At 45.6% G+C, this 23763-nt stretch overlaps 1 protein-coding gene across 1 annotated transcript in view; it reads right to left on the bottom strand.

Moving 5' to 3' along the window:
• Positions 1-3521: 3521 nt before the first annotated feature.
• Positions 3522-23763, bottom strand: part of CIB2 (calcium and integrin binding family member 2) — a 42026-nt gene continuing 21784 nt past the window's right edge. Inside the window, exons 2-6 of the mRNA XM_066589940.1 lie at positions 23119-23153; positions 19576-19687; positions 15900-16047; positions 13734-13929; positions 3522-4718 (exon numbers count right to left, since the gene is read on the bottom strand). Of these exons, the coding sequence (XP_066446037.1) occupies positions 4697-4718; positions 13734-13929; positions 15900-16047; positions 19576-19687; positions 23119-23153 (513 nt within the window). The 3' untranslated portion in view covers positions 3522-4696. The remainder of the gene's footprint in view (positions 4719-13733; positions 13930-15899; positions 16048-19575; positions 19688-23118; positions 23154-23763) is intronic.

The raw sequence follows: 23763 nt of genomic DNA, 5'->3' as shown, positions 1-23763 counted from the left end.
GACATACCCATTGCAGCCCTAATCTTATGAGAATCCCCACAAATGACCTTATTTTGAAAACTAGATCCCTTAACGAATTTATCTAGGGGTGCAATGCTTATTTTGACCCCACAGTTTTTGAATGAATTCAAGCAAAGCAAAAGGAGAAAATTGTGATTTTCATTTTTTTGGCAATTCTGTCATTTTAAAAACAGCTTTTTTGTACAGCACAAACATGAATGAAGACTTGCACCCCAAAATGGATACCCCTGTTTCTCCCGTGTTCAGAGACATACCAATTGTGGCCCTAATCTTATGTCTGGATGCACAATGGGGCCCAAAATGTAAGGAGTAGTTGGTGGCTTTCAGAACAGAAATTTAGCATGAAGGTGATTTAGGCCCCATTGCCCACTTGTAGAGCCCTTGAGCTGCCAAAATGACAGAGAACCCCAACAAATGACCCCATTTTGAAAACTAGACCCCTTAACGAATTCATATAGGGATGTACTGCGTATTTTGACCCCACAGTATTTGAATGAATCTAAGCAAAGCAGAACGAAAAAATTACGATTTTCATTTTTTTGGCAATTGTGTCAATTTAAAAACAGGTTTTTTTGTACAGTATACACAGGAATGAAGACGTTCACCCCAAAATGGATACCCCCGTTTGTTCCGTGTTCAGAAACATTCCCGTTGTGGCCCTAATAGGACACATGGCTAAGCCTATAATGGAGGAAACACCCGTTGGATTGCAGGGCACAACTGAATAAATTCCAGGCCTCATTGCTGACTTGTACGGAATAAAAATTGCCACCTTAAAAAAATCCCCCCCCTTCCTCTTCACAAATTTTGGCGTTTTCTAAATCTTAGGTAAAAGTAATAATGTGAACTGTGTGGTATTTCCGAAGACAGGGGTAGTTACGGAGGCTGGTTGGGATGGGCACATGGGGCAATAAAACTGGGTATTCCCCTCCTCTCATGCTTTTTGTGTGGTATTTCTTGATCGGCAGGAATGGGGTGTAAAAAGTGGTGCTCTGTGAAACGTCGTAAGCTTGCTGAGGTGTGGCGGTCTCACACAGAAGGCGCTCAACAAGCTGCTCCTGGAACTGCAGGAAGGCGAGCGTTCCCAGAGCTACTTGTAAATTACGTATTACAGGTCGCGGTCTGAATAATACCGGCCGTGTGGAATTTTACTGCGGTAAATCCGCCTGTGGCCGGTAATCCCGGGATTAGCCAGCCATATGGACGAGATTTTTAAAAAATCTCGTCCACACGGGACGGACAATCTGTCGTGGCACAGCCGGCAGAAGCCGGTGCTGATTTCCCGGCCGCAGCATGTCTTTTTTTTCCCATTGCAGCCGTGCTGCTCTCTATGGGAGCACCAGCCGCAAGGTAGAAGCATGGCGCCAAGCCGCTCCAAAACCCACGGCTAAGTATCGCGGGTTTTGAAGCTGCGCTGCTGTGGCAAAACTGCAAGATCTCTGGCGGGATTCCCCCCTGTGAGAAACCAGCCTATATGTGTGATTGTAATGTTGATATAAGTAAGTTGTTACAATATCAGAGAAAAAAGATTATTTATTGCGGAAAACTGAACATTTGAAGGTAAACTCTAGTCCCTTGTTGTACCGCCTCTAGCACGGATGTAAGATCTGATACGTGCAGGTTTGGAGGCATACAGATTCTGTATTGTATTGGTCCACATTTGCCTCTAAATCATGTGAACTTGTAGGCTGTTGAAATTGGCATCTCACATGGTCCCATACAAGTTCTATTAGTGATAAATTTGGTGACCGGGCAGCTATGGAAGTGTGATAATGTTGTAGAGACATTCCTGTGACACTCGTGTGTGCGGCCGAGCATTATCCTGCTGGGAAATGCCTCTTGGAAGCCGCCATGAGAGGAACACATGTGGATGCAGGATGTCCTGAACATATCGCTGAGCTGTCATTGTCCTTTGTACACTACTAGGGGTAACTGACTGTTGTATGTGATGCCCCCCAGACCATCACATCAGCAGTGGGGGGCAGTGTGCTGCTCCACAGCAAAGGCTGGATTGAGGTGCTCACCCTAGGTCTCCACATGAACATAGACGTCGTCAGTGCCCAAACTAAACCTGGATTCGGCTTTGAAGACAACCCAGTTCCACTCCATGGCAGTCCAGCTTTGTCATTCATGACACCACTACAAATGGAGACAACAGTGGGTAGGTGTGAAAGATAATACATGTAACTGGTGCCGTGGAACCAAATATCCTTCAGCCAAGAGCCTTGAAATGGTTCCAACATACACAGGGGCTTGCCTCTGGATAGCAGACAACAAAACTGTTGGAGTTGCTTGTGCTTGTTGGATGATCAGGCGATCCCCGAGTGTTTCCTTAGCCCAGTCACCTTGTGTGCCCTCACACATACACTGGTCCCAAGACCTCCTAACAGTCTGATCAGAACAGCCCAGGTGGTGGTCAATTCGTTGATACGATCATCCAGCTTCTCGCATTCCAATAATGTGCCCCTCTCAAACTATGTTAACTGGGCAAAAGCTCTTGGATTGCATCGTTGAGGCGTCTAGTGGTCAACAAGCTCAACAGAAGTGTTAAAAAAGGTCACTACTAGAGATGAGTGAGCACGCTCGGATAAGTCAGTTACTCGCTCTTCTCGAGTAACTGCATTCTTGTCTGAGCGTGCTCGGGGGGGCGGCGGGGGGGAGAGAGAAAGAGAGAGAGATCTACATTAGATGTACACGATCCAAACGTGCCAATTGCGGCAGCCAGCTATCTAAGGTGTATGGAGGCCTCCTGACTGTCCCCAATAGCAGATATCAAGCTGTTGGATTTCAACATGACCAATCCTTTTGTTCTAAGGGAGATAAGCCACCACCAGAGCTACCTGGCAGTGGCTTTCTCCCCTCTTCCATTAAGAACACAAGCTTGTTTGCATGTGTATACTTTGGGAGATAAGAGCTGTAAGCAGAATGCTGTGTGAATGAATATCAGGGGAAAAGGTAGGAATATGACCCTTTGTGTGACCAGGAGCAAGAAAATTAGTCTAATTGAAGCTAGTATGGGAAGTAGTCATAAAGGCAGAAGTTTGGGGTACATCCAGCTGAACTTACAAAAGCAATAATGCACAGTTAGTGGAATAAAGATTCAGAGGCAAAGTCAAGTTAATTTTTTTTTTGCCTGAAGTTGTTTTTTTAACCCCTTTTAATTTTGGATATGTGATTTCCCCGTTTTTCCTGCAGAGGGGCATACCTGACTACTTGCTGAGCAGGAGAGTGCAAGAAGCCCCCCATCAAGTGGATAGAGCAGCACTGTCTTCTATAGTGACTGTGCAAAAAAGAGCTGCAAAGCAGTCGCAGTACTTACTTTGCATAGCACTCCTATTATTTTGAGGCCCAGTTTTCAGATCCCAATGGATGAGATAAGCCATCACTTCTAATAATGGTAAAACCGTTTTATTGGAAATCAAGATTCAGGAAGAGCGCTTTATCAACAGATCTTCCAAATAAAATATACAGAATAGAGAAGAAAAGAAGCAACAATCGTGGACTGTGCAACAGATTTTTCTTTACTTATAACAGAAGTCATATTTAATGTAAGTGAATAAGATTCTTTTCAGAACAAAGAAATAACGTATCCATTGCTTGAAATGCACGGAAACTGACAATGATTATAAAAGGCACCATATTAACTCTGGGAGAATCTTTAATACCTCTATATACATCTCCCACATCCAGCAATGCCCATTAGAAGTCCATTGATTTGTCACTGTAGAGGCCTCGTAATTTTGTGACTTCCATTTTCATAGACTGCATGGACTAGAATAACTGTCTTTGCATTCATGCTAGCCCTTATAAATGTCCTTTCTTCCGTCAGTCAGAGTGAAGCTCCATGAATTATGTGACTACAATTATGAGCAATTTCATTTAAAGCAATGAGACCACTTGGAAATATCCATGCATTGAATTTTCTTCGTTGGACACAGGATATTTGACATTTTTGTTGAAAACACAAATGGAGAATACAGTGTAACACTGCTTTGCAATACATGTAAGTGGCTACAATAAGCCACCATATATATGTCCCTAGGTTCTAAATTCACAAAATATACTGTCTGCATGTTCAGCCCCATTATATCTATAAATTAGGTTATTAATTCCTCCAATGCTTTTCTTCAGCAAGCTTTTCTTTAAAAGTATACTTCTATCCGATTATTCCTGAGACATCCTGAATGCCAGTCATCGACAGTTCAAATTGGCATTTTGTTCTGACCTACAGTACAATTCATTTCACCACCTGATATAAGCCCTTGTATTCCATGTTCTTCAGAGTAGATGTACATATTTAGACTGACAAGAGTAATGTGCACTTAAGTAAAAAAATACTAATCAAAATAATGTTGAACAGGTCGAAACCATATATTGTGCAGTTCTATATGGACATCCATGTGTTAAGGCCTCACATAGTCAGCTTTCATCCTTATTCTGGAGTGACATTCCAGACAAAATACTTTTTTTGCTTTAACAATAACAAAAGTTTCACAATACAAAAAATGCAGCCAAATTCAGAATTCCATTGTAAGAAGATTGGACTTCCTGTTGTGACATCAACTTTATGTGAAAAGACGGCCATGATATTTTTTGCAGTTTGGAGAGATTGGGTCCTGTGGATGCCTGAGATCCAATTGTTCTGAACCAGCGAGACGACTTAATAACAGCATATTCATATTCTTATATGAAAAGTACTAAAAGAAAAAGAAGGGAGTTAACCAGGTACCAGCAAATAATAACATAAAAGAAACATTCCAGGTCACAGAGTAGCTAAAAGTTTGTCAATGCAAGCTGCAAGCAAGATGTTCTCAAGAAATATGAACTAATAGGAATCTTTAACAAGCCTGTAAACTTTTTTTAACAAATAAAGTTATTTGATCAAATAAAAAAACAGGTACCTTTCTGAGGACAAGGACATTAATACCGTGTTTCCCCTGAAAATAAAACGCTGTATTATATTAATTTTTGCCCCAAAAGAGGCACAGTGCCTTAATTTCATGGGGGGAAGCTAATATTCACCTGGTCCGCGGCATCCCGATTGCCTCGTGCTGCTGGTCTCTGGCGGTGATGTGGCAGTCTGCAGTGTTCTCTACGCTGAGATATCCTCTTCTTTCTGGTGACGGGGCTTTGAATACCCCACCTCTAGCAAAGGAAGTGCTGCGATTGGGTCGAGCGTAGAGATGAGCGAGCACCAAAATGCTCGGGTGCTCGTTACTCGAGTCAAACTTTCCACAATGCTCGAGGGTTCGTTTCGAGTAACGAACCCCATTGAAGTCAATGGGTGACTCGAGCATTTTTGTGTATCGCCGATGCTCGCTAAGGTTTTCATTTGTGAAAATCTGGGCAATTCAAGAAAGTGATGGGAACGACACAGAAACGGATAGGGCAGGCGAGGGGCTACATGTTGGGCTGCATCTCAAGTTCCCAGGTCCCACTATTAAGTCACAATAGCGGCAAGAGTGGGCCCCCCCCCTCCCAACAACTTTTACTTCTGAAAAGCCCTCATTAGCAATGCATACCTTAGCTAAGCACCACACTACCTCCAACAAAGCACAATCACTGCCTGCATGACACTCTGCTGCCACTTCTCCTGGGTTACATGCTGCCCAAGCCCCCGCACGACCCAGTGTCCACAGCGCACACCGAAGTGTCCCTGCGCAGCCTTCAGCTGCGCTCATGCCACACGCTGGCCTCATAGCCACACCACCCTCATGTCTATTTATAAGTGCGTCTGCCATGAGGAGGAACCGCAGGCACGCACTGCAGAGGGTTGGCAGGGCCAGGCAGCGACCCTCTTTAAAAGGGACGGGGCGATAGCCCACAATGCTGTACAGAAGCAATGAGAAATCCAATCCTGTGCCACCTCCATCAGGAGCTGCACACATGGGCATAGCAATGGGGAACCCATGTGCCACACACTATTCATTCTGTCAAGGTGTCACATAGCTCAATCGACACTGCAAGGGGAAAGCCATCTGCGCTCTGCCCCCTACCCAAGTCAGTCAGTGTCTTTGTGCCAGACAGGTCAAACACTGCGATGGGAGCTAAGTTTGCACCAACAGCATAGGTGGGTCCTAAGAAACCCAAGACATGAACCAAAAATTGATCTGACCGGCCAAACATGGCAGACTTGCACCGCGGCCACGACATAGGCCTCGGCCCCCAGCTTCAGCAATCCTAGGCAGGAAGCAGACTTTCACTGCACCCAGGACATAGGCCTCTGCACAAACCCTCAGCAATCGCGGGCCTACAGTGGACTCCAATGCTAGCGTAGCTGTGCACGTCTCATTAGCGCTGTATTGCTCTTGTAGTTTGTCCCAATGCAGTGCCCCGGATAGTAGAGCTAACGTCAGATTAAATACAGGTGGGCTTCGGCCCACACTGCATGCCCCAGACCGGGGTTTTTTATAAATAGTCACAGGCAGGTACAACTCCGCAATGGGAATTCCATGTGCACCCACAGCATAGGTGGCTCCCTGGAACCCACCGGCGGTACATAAACAAATCCCATTGCAGTGCCCAGCACGGCTGAGGTAACGTCAGATTAAATGCAGGTGGTCTTCGGCCCACACTGCATGCCCCAGTCAGACTGGGGTTCTTTATAAGTAGACACGTGCAGTTACAACGCCGTGTGGACCCACAGCATAGGTGGGTCCCAGGAAGCCACCGGCGGTACATAAATAAATCCCATTGCATTGCCCAGCACAGCGGAGGTAACGTCAGATTAAATGCAGGTGGGCTTCGGCCCACACTACATGCCCCAGTCAGACTGGGGTTTTTTATAAGTTGACACAGGCAGGTACAACTCCCTAATGTGAAGTCCGTGTGGACCCAAAGCATGGGTGGCTCCCTGGAACCCACCGGCGGTACATAAACAAATCCCATCGCAGTGCCCAGCACGGCTGAGGTAACGTCAGATTAAATGCAGGTGGTCTTCGGCCCACACTGCATGCCCCAGTCAGACTGGGGTTCTTTATAAGAAGACACATGCAGTTACAACTCCTTGTGGACCGACAGCATAGGTGGGTCCCAGGAAGCCACCGGCGGTACATAAATAAATCCCATTGCATTGCCCAGCACAGCTGAGGTAACGTCAGATTAAATGCAGGTGGGCTTCAGCCCACACTTCATGCCCCAGTCAGATCGGGGTTTTTAATACATAGACACTGGCAGGTACAACTCCCTAATGTGAAGTCCCTGTGGACCCACAGCATGGGTGACTCCCTGGAACCCATCGGCGGTACATAAATGTATAGGGGGGAGCACAGTCTTAGTTCCATTTCAGTAGTAGTAGCAGTCAAGACAGGCCACAGTAACATTCCAGTTGCAGCAGTTTAGGGAGATAACAGTCTTTCACATTTCAGTAGTTGCAGTATAGACAAGGCCCCAGTTACATTTATGTAGCAAAAGTGTAGGCCAACCCCACACACCTTGCTGTAGCATGAGTGCAGGCGAAGCCAATAAAAATTACTAGGATTACACTGTAGGCGAGGGCCCAAAAAAATTGGTGTACCAACAGTACTAATGTACCTCAGAAAAATTGCCCATGCCCAACCAAGAGGGCAGGTGAAACCCATTAATCGCTTTGGTTACTGTGGCTTAATTTGTAACTAGGCCTGGAGGCAGCCCAGTTAAAATAAGAATTGGTTCAGGTGCAAGTTTCAACGCTTTAATGAGAATTGAAACGTATAAACATTGTTTACAAAAGTTATATGACTGAGCCTTGTGGGCCTAAGAAAAATTGCCCAATCGGCGTGATTATGTGAGGTTTCAGGAGGAGGAGCAGGAGGAGGAGGATGAATATAATACACAGATTGATGAAGCTAAAAGGTCCCCGTTTTTGATGGTGATAGAGAACGATGCTTCCATCCGCGGGTGCAGACTACGTATTATTTAGGTACCGCTGCTGTCCGCTGGTGGAGAAGAGAAGTCTGGGGAAATCCAGGCTTTGTTCATCTTTATGAGTGTAAGCCTGTCGGCACTGTCAGTTAACAGGCGGGTACGCTTATCCGTGATGATTCCCCCAGCCGCACTAAACACCCTCTCTGACAAGACGCTAGCCGCAGGACTAGCAAGCACCTCCAGGGCATACAGCGCGAGTTCAGGCCACGTGTCCAGCTTTGACACGCAGTAGTTGTAGGGAGCAGAGGCGTCACAGAGGACGGTCGTGCGATCGGCTACGTACTCCCTCACCATCCTTTTACAGTGCTCCCGCCGACTCAGCCTTGACTGGGGAGCGGTGACAAAGTCTTGCTGGGGAGCCATAAAGCTGTCAAAGGCCTTAGAGAGTATTCCCCTGCCTGCGCTGTACATGCTGCCTGATCTCCGCGCTTCCCCTGCTACCTGGCCCTCGGAACTGCGCCTTCTGCCACTAGCGCTGTCGGATGGGAATTTTACCATCAGTTTGTCCGCCAGGGTCCTGTGGTATAGCATCATTCTTGAACCCCTTTCCTCTTCGGGTATGAAAGTGGAAAGGTTCTCCTTATACCGTGGGTCGAGCAGTGTGTACACCCAGTAATCCCTAGTGGCCAGAATGCGTGTAACGCGAGAGTCACGAGAAAGGCATCCTAACATGAAGTCAGCCATGTGTGCCAGGGTACCTGTACGCAACACATGGCTGTCCTCACTAGGAAGATCACTTTCAGGATCCTCCTCCTCCTCCTCAGGCCATACACGCTGAAAGGATGACAGGCAAGCAGCATGTGTACCCTCAGCAGTGGGCCAAGCTGTCTCTTCACCCTCCTCCTCATGCTCCTCCCCCTCCTCCTCCTCAAAGCGCTGAGATATAGACATGAGGGTGCTCTGACTATCCAGCGATATACTGTCTTCCCCCGCCTCCGTTTCCGAGCGCAAAGCGCCTGCCTTTATGCTTTGCAGGGAACTTCTCAAGAGGCATAGCAGAGGAATGGTGATGCTAATGATTGCAGCATCGCCGCTCACCATCTGGGTAGACTCCTCAAAGTTTCCAAGGACCTGGCAGATGTCTGCCAACCAGGCCCACTCTTCTGTAAAGAATTGAGGAGGCTGACTCCCACTACGCCGCCCATGTTGGAGTTGGTATTCCACTATAGCTCTACGCTGCTCATAGAGCCTGGCCAACATGTGGAGCGTAGAGTTCCACCGTGTGGGCACGTCGCACAGCAGTCAGTGCACTGGCAGATTAAACCGATGTTGCAGGGTCCGCAGGGTGGCAGCGTCCGTCTTGGACTTGCGGAAATGTGTGCTGAGCCGGCGTACCTTTCTGAGCAGGTCTGACAAGCGTGGGTAGCTTTTCAGAAACCGCTGAACCACCAAATTAAAGACGTGGGCCAGGCATGGCACGTGCGTGAGGCTGCCGAGCTGCCACCAGGTTAAGGCCGTTGTCACACACGACCATGCCCGGTTGGAGGCTCAGCGGCGAAAGCCAGCGGTCGGTCTACTCTGTCAGACCCTGCAGCAGTTCGTGGGCCGTGTGCCTCTTCTCTCCTAAGCTGAGTAGTTTCAGCACGGCCTGCTGACGCTTGCCCACCGCTGTGCTGCCACGCCGCGCGACACCGACTGCTGGCGACGTGCTGCTGCTGACACATCTTGATTGCGAGACAGAGGTTGCGTAGGAGGAGGAGGAGGGTGGTTTAGTGGAGGAAGCATACACCGCTGCAGATACCAGCACCGAGCTGGGGCCCGCAATTCTGGGGGTGGGTGGGACGTGAGCGGTCCCAGGCTCTGACTCGATCCCAGCCTCCACTAAATTCACCCAATGTGCCGTCAGGGAGATATAGTGGCCCTGCCCGCCTGTGCTTGTCCACGTGTCCGTTGTTAAGTGGACCTTGCCAGTAACCGCGTTGGTGAGGGCGCGTACAATGTTGCGGGAGACGTGGTCGTGCAGGGCTGGGACGGCACATCGGGAAAAGTAGTGGCGACTGGGAACCGAGTAGCGTGGGGCCGCCGCCGCCATCATGTTTTTGAAAGCCTCCGTTTCCACAAGCCTATACGGCAGCATCTCCAGGCTGATCAATTTGGCTATGTGCACGTTTAACACTTGAGCGTGCGGGTGCGTGGCGGCGTACTTGCGCCTGCGCTCAAACAGTTGCGCTAGCGACGGCTTGACACTGCGCTGAGAGACATTGCTGGATGGGGCCGAGGACAGCGGAGGTGAGGGTGTGGGTGCAGGCCGGGAGACGGCCGTGCCTGTGTCCTGAGAGGGGGGTTGGATCTCAGTGGCAGGTTGGGGCACAGGGAGAGAGGCAGTGGTGCAAACCGGAGGCGGTGAACGGCCTTCGTCCCACCTTTTGGGGTGCTTGGCCATCATATGCCTGCGCATGCTGGTGGTGGTGAGGCTCGTGGTGGTGGCTCCCCAGCTGATCTTGGCGCAACAAACCTTGCACACCACAGTTCGGCGGTCACAGGGGCACAGGGGGAAAAGGCAGTGGTTCAAACCGGAGGCGGTGAACGGCCTTTGTCCCACATTTTGGGGTGCTTGGCCATCATATGCCTGCGCATGCTGGTGGTGGTGAGGCTCGTGGTGGTGGCTCCCCAGCTGATCTTGGCGCAACAAACCTTGCACACCACAGTTCGTCGGTCGTCTACACTCTCAGTGAAAAACTGCCACACCTTTGAGCACCTCAGCCTCTGCAGGGTGGCATGGCGCGAGGGGGCGCTTTGGGAAACAGTTGGTGGATTATTCGGTCTGGCCCTGCCTCTACCCCTGGCCACCGCACTGCCTCTTCCAACCTGCCCTGCTGCTGCACTTGCCTCCCCCTCTCAAGACCTGTCCTCAGTAGGCTTAGCAAACCAGGTGGGGTCAGTCTCCTCATCGTCCAGCTGCTCTTCCTCCGAATCCTCTGTGCGCTCCTCCCTCGGACTTACTGCCCTTACTACTACCTCACTGATAGACAACTGTGTCTCATCGTCATCGTCCTCCTCACCCACTGAAAGCTCTTGAGACAGTTGCCGGAAGTACCCAGCCTCATCCCCCGGACCCCGGGAACTTTCCAAAGGTTGGGCATCGGTCACGACAAACTCCTCTGGTGGGAGAGGAACCATTGCTGCCCATTCTGGGAGGGCCCGAGAACAGTTCCTGGGAGTCTGCCTGCTCCTCAGAATGTGTCATTTTAATGGAGTGAGGAGGCTGGGAGGAAGGAGGAGCAGCAGCCAGAGGATTCAAAGTTGCAGCAGTGGACGGCGAAGAAGACTGTGTGGTCGATAGATGCTGGATGCACTTTCTGCCATCCACGACAGGACCTGCTCACACTGCTCATTTTCTAATAAAGGTCTACCGCGTGGACCCATTAATTGTGAGATGAATCTGGGGACCCCTAGAAACTCTCCTAATCCCACAGCAGTCGGCTGCGATACACCTGGATCAGGAGCTCGGCCTGTGCCCACACCCTGACTTGGGCCTCCGCGTCCTCGCCCGCATCCACGTCCTCTAGGCCTACCCCTACCCCTCAGCATGGTGTATTACGAGTAGAGCAGAAACAGAACCCTGTAATTAAATGTGCCGCTTATTGGCCTGTGGTTGGAGGCTGACTTCGCTTACGGAGCGCACAGCAGAGCCAGGAAACAATTATGCGCAAGCCTGTAGTGAGACATAGGTGCGTATGACTCTGCTACTGGAATTCACAGCGCAGAAGCAGTCAAGTGGCCAAAGGCCAGTGGTAGGCCTTAAGTATTTTGCTTCTATTTTTTTTAAATGGTGAGGTGAAACACCAGACAGACACTGTATGCAGCGTATATTATGTATACTGTTTCCCTCTGGCGGGATGACGGCGGTCATGTAACGGGCACAGCAGAGCCAGGAAAAAATTATGCGCAAGCCTGTAATGAGACGTAGGTGCGTATGACTCAGCTACTGGAATTCACAGCGCAGAAGCAGTCAAGTGGCCAAAGGCCAGTGGTACGCTTTAAGTATTTTGCTTCTATTTTTTTTAAATGGTGAGGTGAAACACCAGACAGACACTGTATGCAGCGTATATTATGTATACTGTTTCCCTCTGGCGGGATGACGGCGGTCATGTAACGGGCACAGCAGAGCCAGGAAACAATTATGCGCAAGTCTGCTGTAACGCTTAGCTGGGTATTAATTAGCGACTTCTACCCCCAGTAGACACGCAGTACACTGAAGACGGTCACAGGCAGCGCAAATATAGTATTTTTCCCCAATTTTTTTGAAAAAGCCCACTGCCTATATAGACAGTATATCTCTTTCACCTTTCCTACTGTCCCTGCCTCACCAGTACTGCCCCTATACTCTGTACAATGACTGCAGACTGAGGACGCAATGGTCTGCACGCCCGATATACAAAAAAAAATAAATTGTGCAACACTGCTAAAAGCAGCCTCAACAGTACTGCACACGGTCAGATGTGGCCCTAAGAAGGACCGTTGGGGTTCTTGAAGATGAATATAACACCTAACACTCTCCCTATAGCAGCTACAGCAGGACAGCACTTTCCCTGATCTCTGTCAGCATGCATCTGTGGCGAGCCGCGGGCGGGGCAGATTTTAATACTCGGGTGTCATCTGATCTCCCCAGCCACTCACTGCAGGGGGGTGGGATAGGGCTGGAATGTCTCAGGAGGAAGTTGTAATGCCTTCCCTGTTCTATTGGCCAGAAAAGCACGCAAATTTCTCAGGGAAGAAAATGAAAGTAACTCTAACATCGCGTGGTGCTCGTCTCGAGTAACGAGCATCTCGAACACCCTAATACTCGAACGAGCATCAAGCTCGGACGAGTACGCTCGCTCATCCCTAGTCGAGCGCCAACCAGTGAGTGCCGGCACTCGATAAACCAATCAAAGGCATTCAGTGATGTCATTCACTGAATGGCTGTGAATGATCAAGCGCCGGCTCTGACTGGCTGGCGCTCAATCCAATCACAGTACTCGCTTTGCTGGAGGTGGAGTATTCAAAGCCCCGTCAGCAGAAAGAAGTGGATAGCTCAGTGCAGAGGACACGACAGCTTGACGCAGCACCAGGGACTAGGTGAGTATTGATGTTTTTTCACGTACTTTAGCTAGGGCTTATTTTCTGGGGAGGGCTTATATTTCAAGCCTCCCTCGAAAACCAGGGCAGGGCTTACTTTCAGGGGTAGGCCTTCCTTTTGGGGAAAAAAACGTATAAACATTACCTGATATCACACTGGTAGGCATTTCAGTAATACAAAATATTTACACTATGGTTAAAGGGGTAATCCAATCACATTAAGTTATGCGAGCACTTTCTGTAGTAGGAATATCACTTTAATTATATTCCTAACATCATTAATATGTCCTCTGAGTTATGATATGGTTAATAACATGGCACCCACAGAATCTTATGGTGCCATACTTTACCTCCATGTGCCTTAATGGGAGTGCAGCACTTCTCTTACACTTCCTGTGTGTTTTATGGTTAGGACAGAATGTGACGTGCTGACCATAGGCAAAGCAGGAAGTGCAAGGGGCACTGCGCTTCCACTTCCTGCGCTGACTGCTGATGACTCCATCCAGCCCACTACAGTGACAGCGGTACAGGCGATTAGGTGATGGACAAGGGTCTCGAGTGGTGGAGCCCCATCCATCAACTACTGATGACCTATCCTGAGGATAGGTCACCATTTCAAAAAGCCTGGAATACCCTTTTAATAGTCTAGAGTTCTAGAAGAAATGTCATCAGTTAAAAAACCCCACAGAATACCCCTTTAAGATACAGTATATACTTGTTATTCTTCTGCTCAAAGATAAAATTACCTGAGAAAATCTGGTGCTTTAGAGATCATATTCTCAAAATCTGCAAATGCCAGTTTTCCATCACCATCCATATCTGCCTCCTCAATAACCTTCTCACAAACCAATGTCACCTCTTCCTCCTCAAGTTCTTCTCGTGTCACCTTATTGAGGGTTTTTTCCAGATCAGATTTACAAATAAAGTTATCTGTGTTGAAATCTAAGCAACAGACAAGAAGAGAACACATGTTCATAATCAAAAACACTGAGGAATGAGATTACATATATGTCTTTCAGAAGCTAGAATTAGTTGTAATCAACAACATGAATAACTGTAGTCCAGAGAGAAATTAATTGTGGCTTGCATCTTCAGCCCGGTATATAGTCAATAAAGTATATCTTTCTCAGTCTGCTAAGATGTAGCAAACAACAAGCTCAACCAGCAGTGGAATAATGGAAAGTGCATTCAATGCAAGTCCCTGATTTGGCGAGATATATGACATATCTTATACTTGCTTTGTTCTCAATCATTTCTCAGCATTGTGAAACAGAATGCCTTTCTAGTAAAGCCATGAACCCTAATATATGCCACTAATTACCGTATATACCGGCGTATAAGACGACTTTTGAACCCCGAAAAATCTGCTCTGCAGTCGGGGGTCGTCTTATGCGCCGGTAATACAAAAAAAAAAAAAGTGTAAAAAAAAAAAAATTTTATTACTCACCTCCCACGGCGTCCTGTCGCGCTCCGGCGGGATGTCGCTCGCTCCGGCAGGCTGTCGCTCGCTCCTCGTCCCCGCCGCAGCATAGCTTTCTGAATGCGGGGCTTGAAATCCCCGCTTCCAGAAAGCTAATACACACGCCGGCAGCCATGACAGCATTGAATGGCTGTGATTGGCTAAAGCACACGTGGCTTCAGCCAATCACACTATTCAATGACATCATTGAATGGCTGTGATTGGCTGAAGGCGCACGTGTTAGCAATCACACCCATTCAATGATGTCATTGAATAGTGTGATTGGCTGAAGCCACGTGTGCTTTAGCCAATCACAGCCATTCAATGATGTCATGGCTGCCGGCGTGTGTATTAGCTTTCTGGAAGCGGGGATTTCAAGCCCCACATTCAGAAAGCTATGCTGCGGCGGGGACGAGGAGCGAGCGACAGCCTGCCGGAGCGAGCGACATCCTGCCGGAGCGCGACAGGACGCCGGGGGAGGTGAGTAATAAAATTTTTTTTTTTTCTCCACTGAATACCGGCGTATAAGGTGACAGTTGGGGGGTCGTCTTATACGCCCCGTCGCCTTATACGCCGGTATATACGGTATCCTTTCCAATTACTTGCTTCATATCTGTCTTATTTTTCAACACTGTATTATTGTCACCTTCCCTTTGTCTTCTTTCTTGCATGTAGTGTCTTGTCTGCTCTTATTGCTATCATCAATCTACTCTCTACTCTTTTCTTCTTACTTTGCTTCATTTCACCACCATCTTATCGACCAGTCTTATTTCTCAGCAGTGAAGCAGGTGGATGGTGGTGTTATAGCACGTTTACTAGCGAAACTTATAATTAAATGTTTTGCTTGTTAACTTTAACCGGATGTTACACCTACAAGATGGCAACCTTCAACCCTCATAAGAAGGGCAAGGTTTAAGCCTTATACTTTTCCCTATGGAAGGTGCTGATCTGGGCCATGATGTGCTAGCCACTTCACCACCTGTATCACTATGAAGGCAGAACCCCGCTAAAGCACTTCCGAGTGCTTGCTGCAACCCCTCCCCCCCTGCCCGGCCACCTCCCAGGTAGGGGGTGGGGCTCAAATTGGCACCTCCATATGCCTTCTTTGTTCCTCCTCCCCAGCCATCTCCTTGGCCAGCAGAGGGGGCCGTCACAGTGCCTGAAGTGCCTGCTTCCTACTCTCTCCCCACTCTCCCTCTTGGGCGGGTACTGGGCAAGAGAGGGCGGGGCTTACTCTATGTGGCCAGAGCCGCCGGTCACAGTAGTAGAGCCACTGCTTCTGTAAGGGGGAATGTGGCAGCGCTACATCCTTATGGCAGCATACATTGATAACATTTTGTTTTTATATTTATAGACTTTTGTAATGTTTAGATGAATCTCATTAAACATGTTATATTTTCAGATGCAGATACAGTTATAAATTAATATATCATGCTACATATAATGACAGTACCATAAATCTTAAAGGCATAGATTGCTTTCAGCTCACGGGGAGCCATCTCACTCATTACAGAGAACATATCTACAAAGTCATTGAAGCTAAGGTTCCCTTCTCCATCTTCAGAAAATGCCTGCACAATTCGTTCCTTGAAAGGATTTTCCTAGAACAAAAAGGAAAGTTTATTTAGGTCTACCTCTGATGTAGAGCAAAAAAAAGCCAAAGTTGCCCAGGGTCACACCAGGCTATTTCATCAATGAACAAATGGCTCCAATCTATATTAAAAGCATCACATTGATTATAATAATTAAAACACCTAAAGAGACACTTTAAAATTACAGAACTATTGCCAGTTCCTCTAAGCTAAATATATATGGAGGCCGCTCTCCAACTCATCTGGTTACAAAGTAGTGTAACCTCAAATTTATCCCTCGCAGAGACCATAAGAATAAGAAAGTATTCAGGAGTTCAGAACTACCCCTGACACATTCTACATTTATACATATATTTATTGATTATTTGTCCCAAGAACAAAGTATATACTCGAGTATTAGCCGACCCGAGTATAAGCCGAGTCAATAAGTTTTGTCACAAAAAACTGGTAAAACTTATCGACTCAAGTATAAGCCTAGCTATACTCGAGTATATGCTAAGTAAAAAAGAAATGCTTTACTCTCCTCCCAGCCGGTGTCTGTGTTCCCGGCACGATGGTCTCCCCGGCAGTGCGGCATGCTGCTTGGGAATTCTCCCCGCTGTCATCTCCTTGCTCAGCTTCGAATTCCCCCGCCATCAGCGCTGTGTAAGTAAGCGCTGTGATTGAATCGAGTGCCAGCCAATCACAGCCGGCGCTCGATAAACCAATTACAGCCATTCAGTGATGTCATCCACTGAATGGCTGTGAATGATTGAGCGCAGGCTGTGATTGGCTGGCGATCGATCCAATCACAGCGCTTACCTACACAGCACTGATGGCGGGGAAATTCAAAGCTGAGCAGGGACATGACAGCAGGGAATTCTTAAGCATTTTGCCGCACTGCTGGGGAGGTAAGTATTGCAGGTATTACATTTTTTTTTTTTTTTTTTTTTTTTACCTCACTCGAGTATAAGCCGAGGGGGGCTTTTTCAGCATAAAAAAATGTGCTGAAAAACTAGGCTTATACTCGAGTATATATGGTAATTAAATCTATTATTTTGATTTTTTTAAGATGCTGCATGCAAGAAAATCCCAAACAAACAGGAAAAAATTGGAAAAAGGAGATGATAATGAAGGGAGAACAAAAGGGGGGGAGGGGTTTAGTGGTTTGTGTTGAATTTAAGATGCATTTTGGACTCCAAATAAATTAATTGTTTTGTCACCATATATACATGGGTAGTCAATTGCAAGAGTCCCAGTCAATTATGTGATGACTATTGGGGGCATTTGGAGATAGGGAGTATTATTCATACAAACAGAATGAGCGGTGCTTTCCACGCATGCGCTGTAGTGACACATTGCGAGAGAGATACGGGTATAGTTAGCTGTGGACTTTGAGCTCATAGTAACATGGCCATCACGATACACTATATAAACATGGGCATGCACGAGTCTGGTGCCCCGAGTTGGGAGGTCTCGGGGTGATTGCGAGATCTCACGCATGTGCGATGTGAACTGAGGGATGCCGGACAGACATATGGCATTTAGTTAACAGAAACTGAGCTGATGCCATGATTCAGATGCATGCCTCCCATTGGTGAGCGGAGAGATCAACAGCTGGTGATGGGAGTCTTTTATTTGATTGTTTTAATGTGATTGGATATGTGATTATTATATATATGGGGCTCTGTAAATGTATAGTCAGCTTAACAAAGACCTCAGGTGAGATCGAAACGTCGCTGTCATGGACCTGGGGGAATAAAGTCTTGTTTTATTTGTACATTATGCACTGTGGATGCTGCCTGTTTTCCTTTACCTAGAGTGATATAGGGAGACATCCTATTGACACATTATTTACAGTTTCTAATACTTGGTGCTTATAATACTGGAAGAAATATGAGAAACAGTAGAAAACAGCAAAATACTAGTTTCATCATGGTGTTGTTACAGGGAATGCAGATATGCACCAATATAGACCTGTCAGGAGAACCAGCAGATCTTCTTCAAGGATACATATCATTTATAATGATGTTTATGTCATAAAGTGGCTGCTTGAAACATAAAAGATTGACGACCCAAAAAGACCACATTCACAGTAAACAGGCAGTCGTTCTTAGATGAACAACTGCCTGTTTACACAGGCCAATCATTGTTCGATTGTTATGCTTGCACAAACTGAATGACGAATGATAAGCGAATTAAATATCATTTGTCATTCAGTAGCTAGCAGCATTTACACTGAACGAGTACACTGGTCAACAAATGTTTTTCATCCGAGTTGGTTTCAGGTGAACTAGAAAGATTTTGTTTTTGCAGCACGTCTAGTTTTTGGGAAGGGATGCATTATGTTTCAGTATTAGTTGTAATATGAGTACTATGTAATCAATATTTCTCATTTCAGATTGGATTTCACCTGCCTTAAATGTATTTGTTGGCATGCCTAGAAAATGCAAAAAAATGTTTTGCTAGTTCTGTGGGGTTTTTTTTACAGCTTCAGGACAGCGATATAAAATTACTACAAATCTGTTTTGTTTAGTAAAAACTATAATATAAATGGAAAATTGATAAATGTGTATGATACATGTTATTTAGGTGCACTTTGGGATGATTCCATTCTTGGTATATTCTAAAATATACATAAAATTGGTAAAAATCATAGGGGTCATATTTCAAAAACTTGACGTGGTAGGGGAAAAACCCAAATGCATATTTGGAATCAGCATGAAAAGTTGGTTTAGAAAAATGTTTTCTTGTTTATGGTGGGAAAAAAAGTTTTATTTTGATGACCAGTGTTGTCGTTCAGGTTTGCACAATCCAGCGAGAATCTGACCAATAAGCATTCTTCGTAAAAAGTATCTTACAGCCTACATAATATAATTAGCATATCAGCATCATTATAAGAAGACCTTTTGTTGTGATGGTATGTAGATCATGTCGACGAATCTGTGACATGCGATCACAGATAGGGTGAATGCACACGGGTGGATTTGAACTGCGGAATTCGAAATGGGCGCCCGCTTCCGGATCCCGCAGTAAATACCGCTATGCTATGCAAAAGTGATTCTTCATGCACACAAGTAGAAACCAATTGCCGTTTCCGTTCGCGGATGAAAAATTGCAGCGTACACCATTTTTGCGTGGATTCCATGCGAACAGCTTCCATTGAAGTAAAAGGAAACTGTCTTATCTGCAGCCCTTCCGCAATTGGTATTGCGGAAAGGTCGCTAGGCGATGACGCAGGTAAAGCAGGAGTTTACAAAAAAAAAATCTGTACTGTGCACATCTGATGGCAAACCATGCTGACCATTCGCAGTACAGTTGAAGATTCAAGAAAGCAGGTACGCACGGACGCCGCTGCCAGTACCGGATTCCTCTGCCGAATCCGGCTCTACTGTGTGCATGCGGCCTAACAGACATATTGTATGGATGTAGTCTGTGCTTCCTTAAAGTTTTCTAGTGAGATTATTTCTGCAATAACAAAGCTTAAAGCCTGAAAAGCACAACATCAGCATTATGTTCCTTCTTTTTATGACATTCAACCAAGTGGCTAAATCCCACCATTAGTTCAGGCATACTAAGAATAAGTTGTATTGGTAGCTTGACATCAGGGTCATCTGTATAATCCATCGGAACTATGTTAGGAGCCAGTTCATAGAACCTTCCGTGTAACCTGCAAGAGACCCATAAAACATATAAGCTAATTCATACATCGTTAATCAGTCATTTGCAAACAGTTATAACATATAGAGGAATTGAAAATCCCTAAAAGCTATTACCATTAAACATGGACATATGCCATACGATATGTTCCTGTTATAGTTGAGCGAACATACTCTGGCGAGCTTGATGCTCGTTCGAGTATTAGCGTACTCATTGGTGCTCGTTACTCGAACGAGCATCAAATCGCATTCGACCCCGGCCCAGCTTTTGGCTCCTCCCTGCTGTGTCGTGCCTGTTTTGGAGGGAGGGGGAGGGGAAGAGGGAGAGGGAGAGACGAACCAAGAAAAAAAAAAAAAAAGCTTGGCACCCTGCGTTCCACATACAAAAATGCTCGAGTCAATGGGGTTCGTTACTCGAGTAGAGCTCTCAAATTTTGCGAAAAGCTCGACTCTAATAACGCGGACCCGAGCATTTGGGTGCTCGCTCATCTCTAGTTCCTGTATATTACCCTAGTAGGACTATTTAGCTTACATAATGGAACCTAATGTATGTCAGATGTCTTCTTAACCAGTCTCCTATCCAATAGAGGTCAATAACAATGAATCGCTGCCAATTAATCTCATTGTTATCCACCAGCAGATTTGAGAAAGTGTCCTTGGATAGTCACTATATGTTGTCAAGATAGCAGTGACCTGTTGGAAGTATAGAGTGAGGATTTTTATATGTAGCACCAAAATCATATAATAAAACAAAACTATTAAAATATGCACGTCCACAAAAAGAACAGAATGAGAATACAACTTAACCAGAACTGTGTGTGGATCAGCTTGTCACAAAAAGATCTAAATATATATTATAAGATATTGAAAATGTTGGTAAATAGGAAATCTAGACAGCATACACTGGGAAAGAAACATTTCATGAGATTCAATAACAAGAAAGTTACAAGAAAGATGGTGGATAAGAAGAGGTGCAAATTTTGTCATGAGCCAAGATACAGTTACATGGCACAGATGTGACATCTGCAAAGATGAAATCAAGAAATCAGAATTCTGTAAATGTAGAGGAATCAGCCACATAAAAGCACAGAATTGAAGGAGTATAGCAAACCTGTCATAGAGATATCCCTGGCTTAACCATACAATATGAGCTTATTCGCATTTGTCAGCTCCAGTGATCAGTGCTCAATCTTCCAGCTTTATATTTTCTAACAGTTGTGCCCAGAGACTTACGAAGACTAGAGAGGGCCGCATAGGTAGCATCTCAATAGGGCCCGCCTTGCAACTGTTTCACCCCCACTACATATATTCCTAAATACCTGTCTGAAGCATGAAAGTCCTAGTGCTTGCTTGCCCCCATCTTATCCCCTAAGGGTGGAAATGGCAACATGACTCTCTAACTAGCTCCTTGCCTTTATTTGCCAACGTTGCAGGGCTCATGGGGAGGTGGAGTCTTTATTAAGTACTTATCAACCATTGAGGAGTAGGAGGAGGCCACCCGTGCTAGGGCTCCCTCCTCCGTGGATCCTAAAGCAACTGCCTGGTCTGCTTTTATGGCTTGTGTGCTACTGGATGCATGTTTGTAAGCTCTTGACTTAAGGATTAGTGGCTTTCTTCCCATAGTATTAGGGTTTTTCTCCAAATGCTTTCCATGGTTAATAAGTGTTACGTCAGTGCAGGCTGTGGGAACAACGACCTACAGAAATGCAACCCAAACAAAGGCTGGAAAGGGAAAAAAGGAGGAATATGCACTTGAATGCATGCCAAAAACATAAATAAACCAAATGAGCATACAGACAACCACAAAGACAACTGATGCCAAAATACTACCAAATACACTACAACTCAAACAGATGGAAATATGAATAAGTACGTATGAAATATTGGTTTGTATTTTTGCCAGAATACGTAAGCTCACAAGCCCACGTCAAGGGTCCTCGTTGTCTTGTAAGTCCCTGTTTTTAACAAGACAACTAAAAACACAAAAAGGGAGTCCTGCCTACAAGCAGGGTAACTGTCCCAATAAGGACAGCCCCATGCTGGCTCACCATAGATGGTAACAGGCAGGAACAGTAGACAAGGGAAATACAACAAAATACACATTGAACAGGACAGTTCACATCTAGTGTAGTAAACACCTACAGTGACTAGTTAAAGATGTTTGTATTTCTGTTGTAGTATTGTTTTAAGTGAAAATTAAATACATCCATGTCTGTGCCTTGTCATTAGTATATGTGTGTGTATATATATATATATATATATATATATATATATATATATGCCTCTTCGTATCTATTTCATTTAAGCCTAAAGCAGAACCCTACGTAGGTTCGAAAGCTTGAATTAACATCATGTATTTTTGTTAGCCATTAAAAGTTATCATATCTACAAGATTACTTGGTTTCTGTTGCTGGAAACAATTACAGTAAACACCTACAGACATACATAGAACACAACCTTGTTCGCATCAAGTGGCTGCAACATAAAGGCAACACCACACAAAACAAGACATTGTTCACACCAAGTGCAGTGCACACCTTCAGACATACACTGAACAAGTCATTGTTCACACCAAAAGTGTGGTCACCTCACAGACAGAGGGAAACCCCACTCAATACCACATACATGCATAAATAAAACAGGAGCTAGTTCAAGTGTCCACACACCAAGAAAGGGATAAGAGAGTTAGACACCAATCTGACATAAAAGAAACATGTTGTCGGATATCACCTGACAACGTACAGGACATCAGATGTCTGGAGGCCGCATCTGATAAAAGGGAAGGGAGAAGGGGTCTGCAAAACAGGCAAACAGGAAGATCAGGTATCCAGACCATCTTCAGGGAAAGTGGGGAAAGCAACTCAAACTAGCAGCATGCATAACACAACACCAAGTCCTGAGTGGGAAAGTAATAGTGGCTAAATGGCAAAATGACCAGAACCCTGTAGTAAGAGGGGGCTGGTTATTTATGTGCACAAGATCAGTGATGATTGGCTGACTGGAGAACTCCACGCGATCAGTCAGCCAAATCAACCGCACCTGCAGAAGTGTGCTCCTGGAAACCCATAGAACTACAGGTCCTGGGACATGACAATAAGATAGAGTTAATCCTTTTAGTTAAGTTACTGCTAGTTTTGGAGGCTAATAAAATACTAGATCGTATAGAGTATTGTACTTACATTAGAAGCAGGATGTATGATTGCTATGGGATCTCTGGAGGGAAAGGGTCTACCGCTGATAGCCATAATAATGTCATTTATTGAGACGGAAAACAGAACTTTCTTATACATATACATTGTACTATGAAATTAACCAGCACAGACTTCACCCTAAAACAAATTGTGGGCATTCATTTTTTTTTTTTTTATAAAGGTGTAGTATATTGTGGATTTGTTATTGTTGGGCCCTATGATTTCCATGTATATGCCTAGTCTCTACTTACCGGAGGATCTCTTTGCGTGTGAAAAAAGTGCAGTCCTGAAAGAGAAATCAAAGTTTTTGTATTAATTTACAAAAATAAAGTAATTGAAGCACAATGATAAATAAATTGTGTTATATTTAGCTAAAAAAAAGATAAAATAGGTCAGCACTACCCAATGGAATTATATCTCAATAGAAATATATAGGTGCACGTCAAACCATGACTGCAACATACAGGAGAAGCAGAAACTAAAAATGGCAACAGCATGCAAAATAAATTTACTATCAAAGTTATACATACCTATAATCAATACTCTAACCGCATTAAATCATGCAAGGTTCTTGGTATGTAATTCGATCGAATTACATTGGCCCATCTACCAACGTCAAGGTGACCAAGTTCTCAGATGGGTCCTAATGCTAATACGTATCCTATCTGGTTGTAGTCATTTAACTCAATGTTTGAGACTGCCTTGATCTACCTACCCTGCCGTCTCTAAGAAAAGGGTCCAAGCTAACCACTTTCCCATGCAGTCTCTGCTCTCTGGGTAGTCTTCTGACATTAATTCCTTCATGTATTTCAGGTGACACAAATCTTGAACAAATTTAAGTGTCGTGGGGGTCCGTGTACTCCGCCAGTGCCTAGGGATCACAGCTCCCGCCGCTG

Source organism: Eleutherodactylus coqui, chromosome 2, assembly GCF_035609145.1.
Source record: "Eleutherodactylus coqui strain aEleCoq1 chromosome 2, aEleCoq1.hap1, whole genome shotgun sequence".
NCBI classification, from domain to species: domain Eukaryota; kingdom Metazoa; phylum Chordata; class Amphibia; order Anura; family Eleutherodactylidae; genus Eleutherodactylus; species Eleutherodactylus coqui.
This window is presented reverse-complemented; position numbering and strand designations above follow the sequence as displayed.